The sequence below is a fragment of the Bubalus kerabau genome, chromosome 17, assembly GCF_029407905.1.
Source record: "Bubalus kerabau isolate K-KA32 ecotype Philippines breed swamp buffalo chromosome 17, PCC_UOA_SB_1v2, whole genome shotgun sequence".
In the NCBI taxonomy this organism is placed as follows: Eukaryota; Metazoa; Chordata; class Mammalia; order Artiodactyla; family Bovidae; genus Bubalus; species Bubalus kerabau.
Window position 1 is genome coordinate 56,126,773 of NC_073640.1, and position 18,571 is coordinate 56,145,343.

The 18,571-nt window shown below is 48.1% G+C and overlaps 1 protein-coding gene across 1 annotated transcript in view; it reads left to right on the forward strand.

Moving 5' to 3' along the window:
- Positions 1–18,493, forward strand: part of RELB (RELB proto-oncogene, NF-kB subunit) — a 31,792-nt gene extending 13,299 nt beyond the window's left edge. Inside the window, exons 5-12 of the mRNA XM_055551887.1 lie at positions 6,579–6,736; positions 8,089–8,180; positions 8,359–8,490; positions 10,126–10,230; positions 12,331–12,546; positions 13,344–13,412; positions 13,554–13,631; positions 17,692–18,493. Coding sequence (XP_055407862.1) covers positions 6,579–6,736; positions 8,089–8,180; positions 8,359–8,490; positions 10,126–10,230; positions 12,331–12,546; positions 13,344–13,412; positions 13,554–13,631; positions 17,692–18,077 — 1,236 coding nt within the window. The 3' untranslated portion in view covers positions 18,078–18,493. The remainder of the gene's footprint in view (positions 1–6,578; positions 6,737–8,088; positions 8,181–8,358; positions 8,491–10,125; positions 10,231–12,330; positions 12,547–13,343; positions 13,413–13,553; positions 13,632–17,691) is intronic.
- Positions 18,494–18,571: the final 78 nt, after the last annotated feature.

Genomic DNA, 18,571 nt, shown 5'->3' on the forward strand with positions numbered 1-18,571 from the left:
TGGTACTTCACTCAAAATGTTTCTGCCTGTATCTCTCAAAAGCCATGACTTGTTCTTTGCAAGGTAGGACCTGTATAATGACAACACTCTTATCACATACTAGAAATGTAATATTCGTGCAACAATATCTTCTAAGGTTAAGTCCATAGTCTATTGATCCCACTGACCCCAGATATCCTTTATAGTTTTTCCCTTTGGTCCACTTGTTTAATATCCAGTCTAGTCCAGTCCTGCCTTTAGTCGTCAGGTCTAAATGTTTGTGTACCCTCTCAATTCATACATTCAAACCCTAACTCCAAAAGTTGGAGTAGGAAATGGCAACCCACTCCAGTATTGTTGCCGGGGAAAATGCCATGGACAGAGGAGCCTGGTGGGCTGCAGTCCGTGGGGTCCCAAAGAGTCGGACATGACAGCACACGCAACTCTGCAGGTGATGGTAGTAGGAGGCGAGGCCTTTGAATCAGTGCCCTTACAGATGAGGCAGAGAATGCCCTTAGCCTTCCCCCATCTGAGGACACGGCGACAGAGCCTGCGCCCAAAAGAGGCCCTCACCAGAACCCAGCTGTGCTGGCACCTTGATCTTGGACTTCCAGCCTCCAGAATCCTCAAGAAACAAAGACAGGCATCTTCAGTGTGACTGGGTTTGTTTCTCAGGCTGCCTTTGCGTTTCGGAACAGGGACGTTTATGGAGGACATAAAGGTGTCATTTTTTGTTGTTGTTGTTTATTTGGCTATGCACAGCTTAGTTGTGGCCCGAGGAATCTTCGATCTTCACTGCGGTGTGCAGGCTCTTTAGTTGCCTCATGAGGGATTTTTTTAGTTATGGCACGTGGATTTTTAGTTGCAGCATGTGGGATCTAGTTCCCTGACCAGGGGTCGAACCTGGGCCCCCTGCATTGGGAAGTGCGGAATCTTAGCCACTGGACCACCAGGGAAGGTGTTTTGTAGTATGTCCCACATTCTGGATGTATTGGCTGTTTCCAGGTTAAATCAGGTCATTAATTTTGGCGGGAATACCCCAGCGGTGAGGCCGTGGTCCTCTCAGAGTCTGACATCCTGGCACGTGGGGCGGCAGTTTGTCCTAATATCTGACGCTGAATCGGATCCCGTGGTTAAGGTGGTTTATTACTCAGCTCTGGCTGCCCTCACAAAATCCCACAGACTGGGTGCCTTGAACCACAGGAATTTATTTTCTCATGATTCTGGAGGCTGGAAGGCCAAAACTGAGCTATTGGTAGGGTTGGTTTCCTCTGAGGCCTCTCTCCTAGGTTTGTAGATGGCCGCCTTCTCTCTTTCCTCACTTGGTCTCTCCTTTTTGTCCACACTGGTGTCTCTTTGTGCATCCAAATTACCTCCTCTCGTTCAGTCACTCGGTTGTGTCTGACTGTTTGCGACCCCATGGACTGCAGCATGCCAGGCTTCCTTGTCCTTCACCATCTTCTGGAGTTTGCTCAAATTCATGTCCATTGAGTCAGTGGTGTCATCCAACCATCTCATCTTCTGTCGTCCCCTTCTCCTCCTGCCTTCAATCTTTCCCAGTATCAGCGTCTTTTCCAATGAGTCAGTTCTTTGCATCAGGTGGCCAAAGTATTGGTGTTTCAGCTTCAGCATCAGTCCTTCCAATGAATATTCACGGTTGATTACCTCTTCTTAGAGAATGGCAACCCACTCCAGTATTCTTGCCTAGAGAATTCCATGAACAGAGGAGCCCTACAGAGGCGGGCTACAGTCCACAGGGTTGCAAAGAGTCAGAGACAACTGAGCAACTTTCACTTCAGAACAGAAGGCCAAGAGGCAGGTTGGATTAGTCCTCACCCTAAGTGAAAGTGAAAGTGTCAGTCACTCAGTCGTGTCTTTGCAACCCTGTGGACTGTAGCCCGTCAGGCTTCTCTGTCTGTGGGATTTTCCAGGCAAGAATACTGGAGTGGGCTAGCCATTCCATCCTCTAGGGGATCTTCCCAACCCAGGGATCCAACTTAGGTCTCCTGAATTGCAGGCAGATTCTTTATCGTCTGAGAAATCAGGGTAGTCCCCATCCTAAAGGCTGATTAATTTACTCACCTCTCTAAAGGCTTGCCTGGAAAATCCCATGGGCAGAGGAGCCTGGTAGGCTGCAGTCCATGGGGTCGCTAAGAGTCGGACACGACTTCACTTTCACTTTCACTTTTCACTTTCATGCATTGGAGAAGGAAATGGCAACCCACTCCAGTGTTCTTGCCTGGAGAATCCCAGAGACGGGGGAGCCTGGTGGGCTACCGTCTATGGGGTCACACAGAGTTGGACACAACTGAAGTGACTTAGCAGTAGCAAAGGCTATAAGGCTTCCCAGGCGGTGCTAGTGGTAAAGAATCCACCTGCCAGTGCAGGAGATGCAAGAGACTTGGGTTCAATCCCTGGGTCAGGAAGATCCCCTGGAGGAGAAAGTGGCAACCCACTCCACTATTCTTGCCTGGGGGAAATCCCATGAACGGAGGAGCCTGGCGTGCTACAGTCCATGGGGTCACAAAACAGTCAGACACGACTAAGCACAGCACTTACAGGGTCTGTCTCTCTGGGGCTAGGGCTTCAACATATGAATTTTGGAAGTGTGCAGTTTAGCCCATGACTGGTAGTGACTCACTTCCTTGATGGTCCAGTGGTTAAGACTGCATGCTTCCACTGCAGGGGCACCAGTTCAATCGCTGGTCAAAGAACTAAGAGCCCACAAGCTGCATATTGAGGGAAGAAAAAGCCACCAAAGTCATGAATAATTCTCAGTCTAAATGAAATCCAGTCCTCTCTCAATTAACATAGCCATTGCAGTTTTTGACACTTCAGTGTATTTGGAAGTTATGGGAAAAAATGTGTGCGTGTGCGCTCAGTCGCTCAGTCATGTCCAACTCTTTGCGACCCCATGGACTGCCGCCCACCAGTCTCCTCTGTCCACGGAATTTTCCAGGCAAGAATACTGGAGCGGGTTGCATTTCCTATTCCAGGAGTTTACCCGACCCAGGGATCTCCTGCATTGTGGCACCTGGGAAAAAAATACTATATATGTAAAACGGAAGGAGGTTCTGGCTTCTGACTTTTTCAAACAGGCTTGTCATCAATGTGAATGCTGGCAGGATATTCAGAAGTCTTATGGGATTTGTGTGGGTCTGTCCTGGTTATCACAGGCTGGGTAGCGTATCTGGCCCTGTGTACTGCCTGCTGTGTCTCAATCACCAAAATTGTCACCAGTACCACAAACACCCTCTAGAGGGCAGTACTCGTCCACGGAGACACACCTGTTCATTGTAGTTTATAGGCACCAGCTTACCTGTTCACTTTCCCTGGTGGCTCAGCTGGTAAAGAATCCGCCTGCAATGCAGGAGAGCTGCGTTCGATCCCTGGGTTGAGGAAGATCCCCTGGAGAAGAGAAAGGCTACCCACTCCAGTATTCTGGCCTGGAGAATTCCATGGACTGTATAGTCCATGGCGTCACAAAGAGCTGGACACGACTGAGCAACTTTCAACGTTCACTTTTCACTTTACATGTTCAGATCACACTTTTTAGAGGTTCTGTGATACCAGCAGAGCCCTGCGAGTGACCCAGGAAAACCAAGTGGGTCTGGGCCCCGCCTCACGGGGCTGGTATCTGTCTGCTGCTCCATGTAGCTGCTGAGTAGAATTCCAGCCCCAGTTGTCATAACTTCCTTTTTAAAAAGGAGAACCTGGAAATCTGGAATAACATGATGTCTCATACGTTTTAAATGTAGGCTCCAAGTTTTCCCCAACTTCTTTTTTTTGGCCATGCTACACAGTGGTCGGGACCTTAGTTCCCTGACCAGGGATCAAACCTGTGCCCTCTGCAGTGAAAGCGCAGTCTTAACCACTGAATATCAGGGAAGTCCCTTCCCCAACTTTAAAAAAAAATTTTATTTTATTGAATTATAGTTGATTTACAATATCGTGTTAATTTCTGCTGTATATCAGTGATTTAGTTATATATACATATGTATATCGGAGAAGGCAATGGCACCCCACTCCAGTACTTGCCTGGAAAATCCCATGGATGGAGGAGCCTGGTAGGCTGCAGTCCATGGGGTCGCAAAGAGTTGGACACGACTGCGCGACTTCACTTTCACTTTTCACTTTCATGCATTGGAGAAGGAAATGGCAACCCACTTCAGTGTTCTTGCCTGGAGAATCCCAGGGACGGGGGAGCCTGGTGGGCTGCCGTCTCAGGGGTCGCACAGAGTCAGACACGACTGAAGCGACTTAGCAGCAGCAGCAGCACATATGTATATATTTATACATATATTCTTTTCATTATGGTTTATCGCAGGATATTGAATATAGTTCCCTGGGCTATCCAGTAGGACTCTATTGTTTATCCATCCTACATATGATAGTTGGCATCTACTAATCCCAAACTCTCAGTCCTTCCCTCCCCTACCCCGCCCCAACTTTTTATTTTGAAAAAAAAAAAAAAATCTTTTAAATTTTTTTTCTAGGTTTCTTGTTTGTTTCTTTCTTTGAGGTATAACTGATATACAAAAAACTACACACTTAATGTACACATTTTGATGAATTTAGAATGAAAACAATCGCAATCTCCAGAAAAATTTAAAAAATAGTACAACAAGCACCTGTGTACCCTTCACCTGTATTCACCAGCAGACCTCAATTTTACCTCAGTTTGCTATATCTGACCCTCTTTCCACGCACACAAACATACGTACACATGCGTAGTGCTCACACACAGATATGCACGTCGCTTTTTTTGCAGACCCATTTGCAGATGAGTTGTAAACATCATGTTATTTCACCTGTAGATACTTAAGGGGGCATCTTCTAAAAATAAAGTCCTGCATGGCTGCGACACGCATTACTATCCCTAGAAAAAATCAATAATATAGCATAATATCATCTAATATATAGTCCATGCTGGAATTTCCAAATTGTTCCCCCCCATTTTTTTTTTTTTTAAGATATATGGCTTGATTGAGTTTTGGCCATGCTGGGTCTTTGTTCTGCACGGGCTTTCTCTATTTGCGGTGAGTGGGGGCTTCTCTTCGTTGTGGTGCTCAGGCTTGTCCATTTGGCAGCTTCTTTTCTGGTGGAGCACTGGTTCTAGGCTTGAGGGCTTCGGCAGCTGTGGTGCACCAGCTCAGTAGCTGCAGCTCACTGGCTCTAGAGCACTGGTTCAGTAGTTGCGGTGCTTAGCTGCTCCGGGCTTAGTTGCTCCAGGCATGTAGGATCTTCCTGGACCAGGGATAGAACCCATGTCCCCTGCATTGGCGGGTGGATTCTTAACCACAGGGAAGTCCCTCAAAATGTGTTTTATAATGATTTCTCCCTCCTCAGTCTAGGGTCCTATGTTGCATTTGGTTGTGTCTCTGGAGTCTCTCGCCTCTATTTTTTTGGAAATTGAGTTGTGTTTGATCAAATATTAAGTGTGTAGCTCTAAGAATTTTGACATATGTATACGTTATTTAACTACCAGCAGATCAAAATACATTTTTGTTCTTTTTGTTCAAATATGACACCTGTCTTTCTTTTTTTTTTTTCTTTTTTGCTGCTCTGGGTTTTAGTTGTGGTGTGTGGGATTTAGTTCCCCAACAAGGGATCAAACCCAAGCCCCTGTATTAGGAGCACAGAGTCTTAGTCACTGGACCACCAGAGAGGTCCTCACTCATCTTTTTATTGTCTTTCATGACACAGATATGTCTGAATGGATGACCTGCAGTTAGGGCTTGTATGACATTTCCTCATGATTAGATTCTGGGGTTGCACTTCTGGAGGGGCTGTCATAGAAGAGAGCCTTCTTTATGGTCCAACTCTCACATCCATACATGACTACTGGAAACATAGCTTTGACTAGACAGACCTTTGTCAGCAAAGTCATGTCTTTGCTTCTTAATACACTGTCTAGGTTCGTCATAGCTTTCCTCCCAAAGAGCAAGCATCTTTTAATTTCGAGGCTACAGTCACCATCCACAGTGATTTTGGAGTCTAAGACAATAAAAATCTGTCACTGTTTCCAACTTATTCCCCTTCTATTTGCCATGAAGTGATAGAACTGGGTGCCATAATCTTCGTTTTTGGAATGTTGAGTTTTAAACCAGCTTTTTCACTCTCCTCTTTCACCCTCATTAAGAGGCTCTTTAGTTCCTCTTCACTTTCTGACATGAGAGTGGTACCATCTGTGTGTCTGAGGTTGTTGATATTTCTCCCGGCGATCTTGATTCCAGCTTGTGATTCATCCCAACAGAGGATGCCTGTGCTCTGTTGGCCCCTTATTGGTGATGCTGACCTTGATCGCCTGGTTAAGGTGGTGTCTACCAGGTCTGCCCACTATTAGTTTGCTATCTGTGAACCACACTTGGAGACCTTGTGTGCATCCGTTTTTTTTAAGTCAAGTGGCCAAAGACAGTGCATCTGTGGGTCAGCTCTCATGTTATGAGGTCCCCAGGTTGGAAGCTTTGGGTTTAGGATCTAAAAGAGGTCTTCAACCGACACACTTCCATCATTGAGGGGGAGAGAAGGTACCAGAGGAGGCTTGGATGGGTGCAGGTGTCTGCGATGGGACCCCAAGAGCACCCGTCTTCCTGCAGCTCCGGGACTGTGGAGGGCTGCGGGAGGTGGAGGTGACCGCCTGCCTGGTGTGGAAGGACTGGCCTCACCGAGTTCATCCCCACAGCCTCGTGGGGAAAGACTGCACAGATGGTGTCTGCAGGGTGCGGCTCCGGCCTCATGTCAGCCCTCGGCACAGGTACCTGACCCCTGACCCCTTATGCTTGGTCATGGAGATTTTGAGGAGCTGAGGATCACCCCAGAAAACCTTAGGGCTGGGGCAGCTTATCCAGACTCTCCCCACTGCATTGCCTAGATGGGGAAACCAAGGTCTGGGAACAGTGGAGGGTCTCATTTAGGCCTGGAACCCTGCTGCATGCACATTCACATGCATTCTATTTATCCCCACTTTGTAGAGGAGAAAACCAAGGCTCAGAGAAGTAAAGGGGCCCAGATAGCCAGTGGCAGAGCTGGGATTTGACTCCAGACCTGACTTAACTGCAAGGCCCATTCTTTCTTTCACTTTATAATTTATATGTTTTCAATTTTAAAAAGTAAAAGGTTCAGAAAGGGTGTGCAGTGAAAAGTGAATTTCCTTCCATCTTTGGCCCCCTGGTCACCAGTGCCCCTTCTTGGAGGCAGCTAGAGACGTGCTATGCCTGTATATATATATATATATTTGTCATTCCCTTATGAATGGTAGAGACAGTTGCACCTTGTTTTTATGTTTTAATACATCGGAGAGATAATTCCTATTTAGAACTGTCCTATCCTTTTTATTGGCTGCATAGTATTCCAATGCATGGATGTTAACAATTAATCAAATGTGTTCTTAGTAATGAGCACTCATTCCAATCTCTTGTTGCTCTGTTGCTATTATTCATGAACGGTTTCATGTATACCCTTCTCTAGGATAGATTCCTAGAAATGAAATTGTTGGCCCCACATCTGTGCATTTATACTTTTAGCAATTTATAAACTTAATGAAAATGTAAGTTCTGTGAGAGCAGAGATTTTCTCTCTTTTGTTCCCTGATGTATCCCTCTGTTCCCTGTGCCTAGCACAGTCCCTGGCACACAGTAGGTGCTCAGGAAATCTTGGTGGAATGAATGAAAACTGCCACGTTGTTTTCCAGTACGTGATCACTTGGGTGATTTACAGTCCCTCCAGCAATGAGTGAGAGTGCCTGATGCTCTACAACATCACCTACAGGGGGTATTATCCAGCGTTTTGATCTCTGCTGTTTTGGAGAGTTTTTTTAAAAATTGATATCACATTTGAGTTTAATTGGCAGTTTTCTTCTTATAAATGAGGTTAACTGATACTTTCATGTGATAAAGATAAGGTGTGCTCCCAAGTTCTCTCAGGAATCCTCCATACTGCTAAGGGTTTGAGCCCCAGTCCCCTCCCAGTGCTGGGAACCCTGGGCTTGAGGCAGCTTCGGCCTCTGAGGGTGTGAGCCCCGCAGCAGCATCTGCCAGAGCTGTCTTGTGGGTCAGAGTGACACCTGCCCTCTCAGGAGTGCCTCCCGTCACCCCTTCCCCCACTCAGCTTTAACAACCTGGGCATCCAGTGTGTGAGGAAGAAGGAGATCGAGGCTGCCATTGAGCGGAAGATTCAGCTGGGCATTGACCCCTACAACGGTGAGTCCCTGTGCCTAGCTCAGCATCCCATCCTCCCAAACTCCTCACCCCTCTGCCACCCCGTCCCCTCGCCTTTTCCAGTATCCACCATTGCCCCAGCCCCATCCCTTCCTTGTCCCCCATCCCCTTACTAGGGTCTCCACCACCCACAGTCAGCCTTCCCATATCTCCCCCACAGCTGGGTCCCTGAAGAACCATCAGGAGGTGGACATGAATGTTGTGAGGATTTGCTTCCAGGCCTCATACAGGGATCAGCAAGGACAGATGCGCCGGATGGACCCTGTGCTCTCTGAGCCCGTCTACGACAAGAGTGAGTCGAGGGTGATGTTCTGTTAGGATTGTCTTTGGTCGCAAGTACTGGAAAGCCCCACACACAATGGGTGAACAAACAGGGAATTTTTTTTTTTTTTTTTTTGCTCAGTTATTAAGTCTGTTCCTGTTGATTAAGCTGCTCAGCTACATCAGGGTACTGGTTCAGTAGCTCTGTGATTCTCGTGGCCTTTCCCTCATGGTCATAAGCTGGCTGCCACAGCTCCAGACATCATGTCTATGTTCAAGATGGTATGTGGTGTCACCCTGTAGAGGTCAGCGTTTACTAAGTAGTCTATGGAAATGGGGCCTTCTGATGTTGTAGAAAGCACAATCAGTACAACTATACGACACAGTCCTTGGGAAGAGGCAGCATAAGTAATAATCTCTCTCTTTTACAGAAAATAATACATTTCTCAGAATCACCCTGATAGGCATCTGCTTATGTCTCATTGGCCAGAACTTGGCTCCATGGCCACCTTTAGTTGCAAAGCAGTCTGAGAAAGCATGTATTTAGATTTTTCATCCTCTATCGAGGAGTACAGGCATAGAAGAGAAGATTAGGAATGGCTGTTAGATTTTAGCCCACTTACAGTGACTGCCGCAAGCATCACAATGGGCAGGGAATATTAATTCAATCCAGGCTTTTATGGATGCAAAAGATAGAATCCCAACTCACATAAGGAAAAAAAAAAAAAAGAATGTTTGTTCCATTAACTAAAAATATCCAGAGATAATACAATGCTTCAGGTTTGGGTGTATCCAGGCTCTCGGAGATATCATTAGGGATTTCTTTCTTTCCATCTCTCCATGCTTCCTTCATGATAGAGTCACTCTTAGCAGGGCCCTCCCAGGCAGGGGCAAAATAACTATACAAAGCTCTAGTCTTATGTCCTACCAGCCTGGAACTTTTCTCCTGCTCCTAAAGAGACATTCTTTTACCCAATTTCTTTTTTTTTTTTTTTTTCTGCATGCAGGCGTTCTCTAATTGCGGTGAGTGGGGCTACTCTTTATTGAGGTGCGTGGGCTCTAGGCACTTGGGCTTCAGTAGGTGTGGCAAGTGAGCTTAGTAATAGCGGCTCAAAGGCTCTAGAGCTCAGGCTTAGTTGCTCCGTGGCATGTGGAATCTTCCCATACTAGGAACCGAACCTGTGTCCGCTGCATCAGCCGGCAGATTCTTATCCCCTGTACCACCAGGGAAGTCCTCTTACCCAATATTTTTGCTCCAAGTCCCAGGGCTGTCTCTCATTGGCCTAGTTTTACTCACATTCTGCTCTCTGACCAATCAGCTGTGGCCAGGAGGAGGTGATGCTTTGATTGGCCAGGTCTAGGGCACATGGTCCCCACTTAGCTACCAGTGGGCTTTCACCTATCCAATCCCCATGACAGAGATGGGAGCTCACTAGACCTCAGTGCGGAGGCCTCATGGATGTCCATTAACCCCTCCACCCTGGGCATCTTCTTTTTTCCACCTGCAGCACAGGTTCCAAAAATATCAGACACCCTGGCTTGCCCATTTCCCACCTCTCCACATCCTGAGTGGGCACCCATGGGGTTCCTGGTAAGGATTTGTTGACTAAATTCTTTTTTTTTTTTTTTTTCCTTCCTTTGTGTGTCTTCCTCTCCTCTTTCCCAGAGTCTACAAACACGTCGGAGCTACGGATTTGCCGAATCAACAAGGAGAGTGGGCCGTGCACGGGTGGCGAGGAGCTCTACCTACTGTGCGACAAGGTGCAGAAAGGTGAGGGGCCTGGGGCAGTGAGCGGGCAGAGTGGGGTCTGCCAGCTTGTAGAGACTGAGACGGTGAGGAGTAGCTGGTTAACCAGGGGAGCCTAGTAGAAGGGTCCAGTGCTCTGGTTTCAGATTTGCCCATTGATTCACTCACTCACTGAGTCACCCACCCACACACTCTGTTCACTCATTCATGAATAGAGAAGGAGGCCTGTTTATACTAGCCAGCATTGAGTGCTGGGCAGACCTTGGCATCAGGAACTTTGGGGAACTACTCTGGTATTAAAATCATGGAGTTGTATAAATAAATGCTTTATGACAGTTGGGTCAGGGCTCCAGACGGAGAAAATGGAGGAGGTTTCCACTTGAGTCACATCCATTCAAATGCAAAACCCCTTTCTCAAACTGGGTTTTAAAAAAATTTATTATGTATTCATTTTTGGCTGCGCTGGGTCCTTGTCGCGTTGCGTGGGCTTTCTCTAGTTGTGGCGAGCAGGGGCTACTCTCCCTTGTGATGCGCAGGCTTCTCACTGCGGCGGCTTCTCTCGTTGCGGAGGTGCGCAGGCGCTACTCTTCCTTGTGATGCGCAGGCTTCTCACTGCGGCGGCTTCTCTCGTTGCGGAGGTGCGCACATGCTTCAGCAGTTGGAGCGTGGGCTCAGTAGTTGCGCCATGCAGGCTCTAGGGCACGGGCTCAGCAGTTGTGGCGCACGGACTTGGTTGCTCCGCAGCATGTGGGGGTCTTCCCAGACCAGGGATCGAACTCATGTCCCCCTGCATTGGCAGGTGGATTCTTATCCATTGTGCCTGCAGGGAAGTCTGGGTTTTTGTTTTTGTTGAACGAGCAAATGGTTATTGGGTGGCTCTCTATGCTGGCCTCTGTGCTAGGCAGTGGTGGGACATAGCAGTGACCGAGACACGTCCAGACTCTGCCCTCACAGGGCTCTCAGTTCAATGATAGGTAGGGAAAGAAATATAAATTATAAATGTGCATAATGCTGATAGGGAAGAAGACACAGTACTGAGACTGAACAACAGGAAGACCAGACATGGTCCAGGCATCTGGGAAGGCTTCCTGGAGGAGGTGGTATTTGAACTGAGATCTGAGGAAGGCCAAGGAGATTCTTAGGGCCTGGGAATTGGGGTTAGGGCAGAAAAACTGATAATGCCTCGGGTGAATGATTCAAGGTAGATTTGAGTTCTATTCCATCACTGACTCACTGGCTGATTTTGGCCTGGTGATTTCAATACCCTGAGCCGGTTTCCTCAGCCCCTAAAATGAGCTGGTATTAGGATGAGATGGGATCCCAAGTACCTAAGAGGTACATCACAAAGAAGTAGCATTTACTGAGGATTTTCTGAGTTCCTGGAGCTAATATTTTACATAATGCTTATAAAAGCCATCATACTTAATAAGGCTTGATCACCTATTATGTTAAGTCCTCTTCTAAGCCCTTTTATTGGAATGACTCATTTAATCCTTCTAACAACTCCTATGAGGTGAGTGCTATGACTTTCCCTCTTTAGGATGATGACACTGGGCCCAGAAATACCAGTAACTTCCTCGAGTCCTAGGAGCTAGTGCTGAAGAGCTCTTGCTTGCCTGGATTCCCATCTTGGCTGCACCACTTGTTGACCATGTGACCTTGGACAAGTGGCTTAACCTCCTGGTGCCTTTGCTTTCTCCTCAGTATCATGGGCTCCCTAGAACTGTTGTATGTCTTAGAGGTAATCTGTGTGTCCAACACATATAAAGCCTCAATATATATACTCATATATGGGCTTCCCAGGTAGCGCTAGTGCTAAAGAACCCATCTGCTAATACAGGAGACACAGGAGATGCGGGCTCGATCCCTGGGTTGGAAAGATCCCCTGGAGGAGGCAATGGCAACCCACTCCAGTATTCTTGCCTGGAGAATCCCATGGACAGAGGAGCCTGGTGTGCTACCATCGATAGGAGTCAGACACAACTGAAGTGACTTAGCATGCGTGCACACATAATTAGTTTTATTCTTGGAAATACTTGTGTTGATTTTGAGGGAGGCTGAGTGAGTTGGGTCTCTGGTGGACCAAGTGTCTTGGCTCAGCTGATGCCCCCACTTTCCTGCCAGAGGATATATCAGTGGTGTTCAGCAGAGCCTCCTGGGAAGGCCGGGCTGACTTCTCCCAGGCCGATGTGCACCGCCAGATCGCTATTGTGTTCAAGACGCCACCTTACGAGGACCTGGAGATCGTTGAACCTGTGACGGTGAACGTCTTTCTGCAGCGGCTTACTGATGGGGTCTGCAGTGAGCCTCTGCCCTTCACCTACCTGCCTCGGGACCATGGTAACCACAACAACCCAGGGTGACCCACTGCCCCAGAGACCAGGTCTTTGGCCTTGCTTGGGGTGCCCCAAAGGGGAAAGGGGAAGAGGCAGAAGTAGAATGCAGGCTCCGAGTTGCACAGACTGGGGTTCAAATCCCCGTCTGCTTACTGGTTTGTGTGACCTTGGCTTTTCCTAGTCTCAGATTCCTCCTGTGCAAAATGGAAATAGTGACAGTACCCATCTCGTGACATTTTGGGATTATTTAATAATTTCTCCTCTCAGCACAGCTGCTTATGCCTGGCCCTCTGCTGGGAACGTAGTGGTACCAGAGACAGCCCCAGCCCTGTGCTATGAGGCCCATCGTTCTATAGGGGTGGGTGGATGGGGCGGGGAACAGATCTATTCCCATACAGTGACAGCCAGAGTGGGCAGGGCTGGGATGGAATTGCTTATAGAATTCGTCTTGCAGAGTAGGGCAACTGACCCAGCCTTAGAGTTCAGGGAGGGTTTCCTGGAAGAGGGGGCAGCTGACCTGAGGACAGAAAGGTGACTAAGCAGTTTTCCAGGGAAGAGATAAGAGTTGAGGAAGAGTGTTTTAAGTAGCTGGAACAGCAAGTGCAAAGGCCCTGGGGCAGAATTATGCCTGGGATGTTCCAGTGGGGTTAGAAGTAATTTGGGTTTTATTCTAAGATATGGACATCTATATACATTGGTTGGGAGAAAGCCAGAACAGCTCAACAACTTCCCAAATGGTTTCTATAGTTAATTCTTATTTTTCATGTGTTATTTTGTATGCCTCTGGTATCTCCTGAACAGACAGCTATGGCGTGGACAAGAAGCGGAAACGGGGGCTGCCTGACGTCCTTGGGGAGCTGAATAGCTCTGGTGTGTCCCCTCTGCCCCTTTTGATGTCCCTCTCCAGGTCCCTGGGAGGGGTTGACTGACCCCATCACCCTGCCCACCCCCCCCAGGTTGGGGAGGAGGGGCTGGTGGGATCCAGGGGTCCTCATCTTTGCCTTCCTTCAGATCCCCATGGCATTGAGAGCAAACGACGGAGGAAAAAACCAGTCTTCCTGGATCAATTCCTGCCCAGCCATGGCTCAGGTGGGTGTTGGTTCAGTGCAAGCCCCTGCCCTCGAGGTGGGCTGAGTTGGGGGGGGTGTTGCAGCCACGCTTTTCTAGCCTCTTCAGGCCCCCCAAGAGCTCCTACATGGCCAGTGCCTCACCACTTAACCAGCAACATAAAGTGGAAAGAACAGTGGTTCTGGACACAGTCCAGAGGCTCTGATCTCCACTTGGCCATTTACATGCTGTGTGACCTTTATCAAGTTGCTCTACCTCTCAGAGCTTCAGGGCGCCTCTGAAAAGTATCACCACATACATACCTCATTGGCCTTTTAAATGATACTGTATTTATTTTTACAGACATTCTGAGCATAACTGCTTTGTGTGTGGTCACTTAATCTGTGCAGTCCCTCTGGGGGGTGGGGGGTGGGTGCTGTCATCTCCTCCCATGCCCCAGTCCCATTTTACTGGTGAAAAACTTGAGGCCCAGAGAGGTGACATCTCTTGCCCAAGGTCACACAGCCAGTCCGTGGTGGAGCGGGGAGTTACACCTGGGCAAAAGTTAATTTACTTGTTAATGTATTTAAAATTGTAATCATTTAATTAGGCTGCAATAGGTCTTAGTTGCAGCATGTGAATCTTCGATCTTCTCTGTGGCACGTGGGGTCTTTAGTTGCGGCATGCGAACTCGCAGTTGCGGCATATGGGATCTATTTCCCTGATCAGGGATCAAACCCAGGGCCTCTGCATTGGGAGCATGGAGTCTTAGCCACTGGACCACCACCCGTGGGCACAGGTTTAGACTAATGATGACACATGTGACTCCAGTAGTAGGGAGTAGAGGATGGATAAATGGAGGTGGTGTCAGAGCTGCTGCTGCTGCTGCTAAGTCGCTTCAGTCATGTCTGACTCTGTGTGACCCCATAGACGGCAGCCCACCAGGCTCCCCCGTCCCTGGGATTCTCCAGGCAAGAACACTGGAGGGAGTTGCCACTCCCTTCTCCAATGCATGAAAGTGAAAAGTGAAAGGGAAGTTGCTCAGTCGTGTCCAACCCTTAGCGTCCCCTGGAGCTAGCCAGCCTTGAATTCACTCACCCTCTGACCTCTTCTACCACGGCCTTCATCTCAACTCACACGCCAGCCTCTAGATCCCATGAACTGTAACCCTGTCTGGCTGCTATCCAAAGCCTCCCCACTCGCTGACCGCTAGCTCTAAGAACGCTGTCCCCAGCACCCCAGCTACCCCAGGAGCCCAGCTCCCAGCCAGAGTCTGCTGGAGTTGTCAATCTCAGCCAATCTCACCCGAAGGTTTCAAGTGTCACCTGTTGTCTACCAACACCTCTGCCCCTAGAAATCCCCAATCCTAGTCCATTTCATCAACCTTCGACCCTGAATCCCTGAAGTCTCTCATCATTAGCCACTTAGTAATTCTTTCACCTGCTCCATCACCCCAGTTTCCCAGTATCCAAAGTTCTCCTCTCTTATTCCTTTGGCAAAGCTGCCCTGGCACTAGAGTGGAATGGTTAGGAGCCTAGCCTCTGCAATCAGACTGGGTTTGAATTCAAGGCCACAATTAAGCCACTGTGTGATCTTTAAAAAAAAAATATTTATTTAGGGCTGCATCAGGTCTTAGTTGCAGCATGTGGGATCTTTCTATGGGTCATGTGGGCTGTTTGTTGAAGTACAAGGTCTTCTCTCTAGCTGTGGTGTGGGGGGGTCTAGAAACGTATTTGTGGTGCATGGGCTTAGTTGCCCCGAGGCATGTGAGATCTTAGTTCCTGAACCAGGGATCAAACCTGTGTCCCCTGAACTGGAAGGTGGATTCTTAACTACTGCACTGGGAAGTCCCTGTGCAACCTCTTTGGGCCTCAGTTTACTTAACTTGCAGATGGAGATCTTCCTTCTTGGGGTTCCTTCCGGAATTTAGTGAGGTCACAATGCACGGTTATTTAGTATAGGATTTGGTGCCCAGGAGATGTTAGGAACTTGCGGGAAACCAGGAATGCCACCTGCATTTGTTATGATCATGTTTAACTGCATTCACAGCAAAATCCCAAATAACAGGAACTTCAGTAGGATAGGACATTATTTCTCCTCTCACACAAACACAGTCCAGGGGTGGGTGGTCCACAGATGCTTTGGTGGCTGCATGATCATCAGAGACCTGAGCTCCTGCTATTTTCAGCTCATAGTTTCCACCTCATGGTGCAGAATGGCTGTTGCAGCTCCATCCATCATGCCCACATTTCAGCCAGCAGCACTTGGTCACATGTCCACATCAAGCTACCAGGGAAACTGGGAAACAGAGTTCCAGCAGCACTGTGACTCCTTCTAAAATAAGTGTAGTCAATCTTTGCTGGTGAGGTTTGTCTTGTCTCAAAAAGACTTCCACAATGACACTTACCATTTTACCTTACAATTTTGGGACTTGATATTTCTCCTTGGGTCTCCCATGGTGTGATTTCACCTTTTGTGTTGTCTTTATACGCTGGGGGGCTTTGGAGCATCCTTTTCTTCCTCATTCTTGAGGAAAACTCACTAGCATTATAGGAGCATGGTTTCAACCCTGGTTCCACAACTCACCTGTGGACTGCAAGTTATTTTGCCTGTTTGCTTATTAAGTAAGAATGATTCTTAGTTTATTGAGGAACTTCCAAACTGTTTTCCCCACCAATTTACCCTCCCACCAACAATGTATGAGGGTTCTCTTTTCTCTGCATCCTCACCAGCATTTGTTATTTATGTCTTTTTGATGACAGACATTCTGACAGGTGTGAGGTGAAACTTCATTGTGGTTTTTATTTGCATTTCTCTGATGATTAACCATGTTGAGCATCTTTTCACGTGATTGTTGGCCAACTGCATGTCTTCCTTAGAAAAATGTCTATTCAGTTCTGCTCATTTTTTTAGTTGGGGTATTTGTTTAATATCGTATGAGCTGTTTTTATTTTGGACATTAACCCTGTATTGGTCATATCATTTGCAAATACCATATGACCCAGCAATTCCACTCCTGAGTGTATATCCAAAACAAATAAAACGAAAACACTAATTTGAAAAGAGACATGTACCCCAATGTTCATAGCGCCATTGTTTACAATAGCCAAGAAATGGAAGTAACCTAAGTGTCCTTCAATAAATGAATGGATAAAGAAGATGTGGTGTATATATACACAATGGATTACTGCTGCTGCTTAGTCGCTTCAGTCGTGTCTATCTGTATACGACCCTATGGATTGCAGCCTGCCAGGCTCCTCTGTCCATGGGATTCTCTAGGCAAGATTACTGGAGTAGGTTGCCATGCCCTCCTCACAAAATATTACTACTCAGTCATAAAAAAACCCTGTAATTTGCAACAACATGGATGGACTTGGAGAGCATTATGCTTAGTGACAGAGAAAGACAAATGCTGTATGATAATGTATACGTGGAGTCATAAAAAAAAAAGTGAATATAACAAAAAAGAAATACTGACAGATATAGAGAACAAACTAGCGGTTATCAGTGGGAAAGGGAGGGGGAGGGGAAATATAGGGATGGGGATTAAAAGGTACAAATTACCATGTATAAACAAATCAGCAACAAGGACAGGGAATACAGCACAGGGAATATAGCTAATATTTTATAACAACTATAAGCAGAGTATGGGCTTCCTTGGTGGCCTGGATGGTAAAGAATCTACCTGCAATGCAAGAGACCTGGGTTCAATCCCTGGGTTGGGAAGATCCCCTGGAGAAGGGAATGGCAACTCACTCCAGTATTCTTGCCTGGAGAATCCCATGGACAGAGGAACCTGGCGGGCTACAGTCCATGGGGTCGCCAAGAGTCAGACACGACTGAAGGATTAAGCACACACACATAAGTGGAGTATAACCTTAAAAAATTGTGAATCACTATGTTGTACACCTGATCAACTATACCTCAAAAAAAATTATTGTAAATAAAAAAAAGAGAATGGTGATAGTCCCTACTCAGAGTTCTCCCTGGCGTTATAGGAGGCCACATGATAAAGTATTTAGCCACAGACCCGGCATTTGAGCTGGCGGGAGGTCGACCCTAAAAGCCCACCATGCTTCCTTCTTTCTTCTCATCCCTGCAGGACCGTACCTCCCGCCGTCAGTGCTGCTACCCGACACAGACTTCTACCCGGGCACCGTATCCCTCCCCAGCCTGGAACCCCCCGGCGGGCCGGACCTCCTGGACGACAGCTTTCCCTACGACCCCGCTGCCCCCACGCTCTTGACCATGCTGGACATGTTGCCCCCAGCGCCACCACTCACCAGCGCTGTCGCGGGCAACGGCGGTGCAGGGGCTGCGGTCGGGGAGCCCCCCGGCCCCGAGCCGCTCACGCTGGACTCGTACCAGGCCCCAGGCCCCGGGGACGGAGGCACTGCCAGCCTCGTGGGCAGCAACATGTTCCCCAACCAGTACCGTGAGGCCGGCTTTGGGGGTGGCCTCCTGTCCCCGGGCCCTGAGGCCACGTAGCCCCGCGGCGCTGGAGGAGAGGCGCTGGGTCGGGAGGGAGGTGGCCTTCCAATCAGGATACCCAGCACCCCCATCCCCTGGGGCGGCCCTTGGTCAGTCTTCCGACGTCCTCGTCCTTCTGAATCGGACATCTTCAGCGCTGGGGAGAAACTCCGTAACACCGGTTTCTCCTGAGCTCCTTTACAAATGAGAAAACTGAGTCTGGAGAGGAAAGGGGGCTTGGCTCTCAAGCACTAGCTTGTTAAAGCTGCTGTCTCAGCCCCCACAAGCAGGGGCACCTTCTCCAGGGGGATTCTGTTGTGTATATATGGGAGGAGGGTGCAGATCCCCCATCCTCCTACCCCAGGCTTGAAGGTGGGGGGGGCGGGTAGGTTGTTTGTTCAGAGTCTTGCTAATAAAGATGAGCTTTTGATCCCTGGGGGGTCTCGTCTCTTCGCTAGAGAAACAACCCCCGCCCTTAAGTACAAAGTCTCCAGACTCCGCCTATGCCCCTC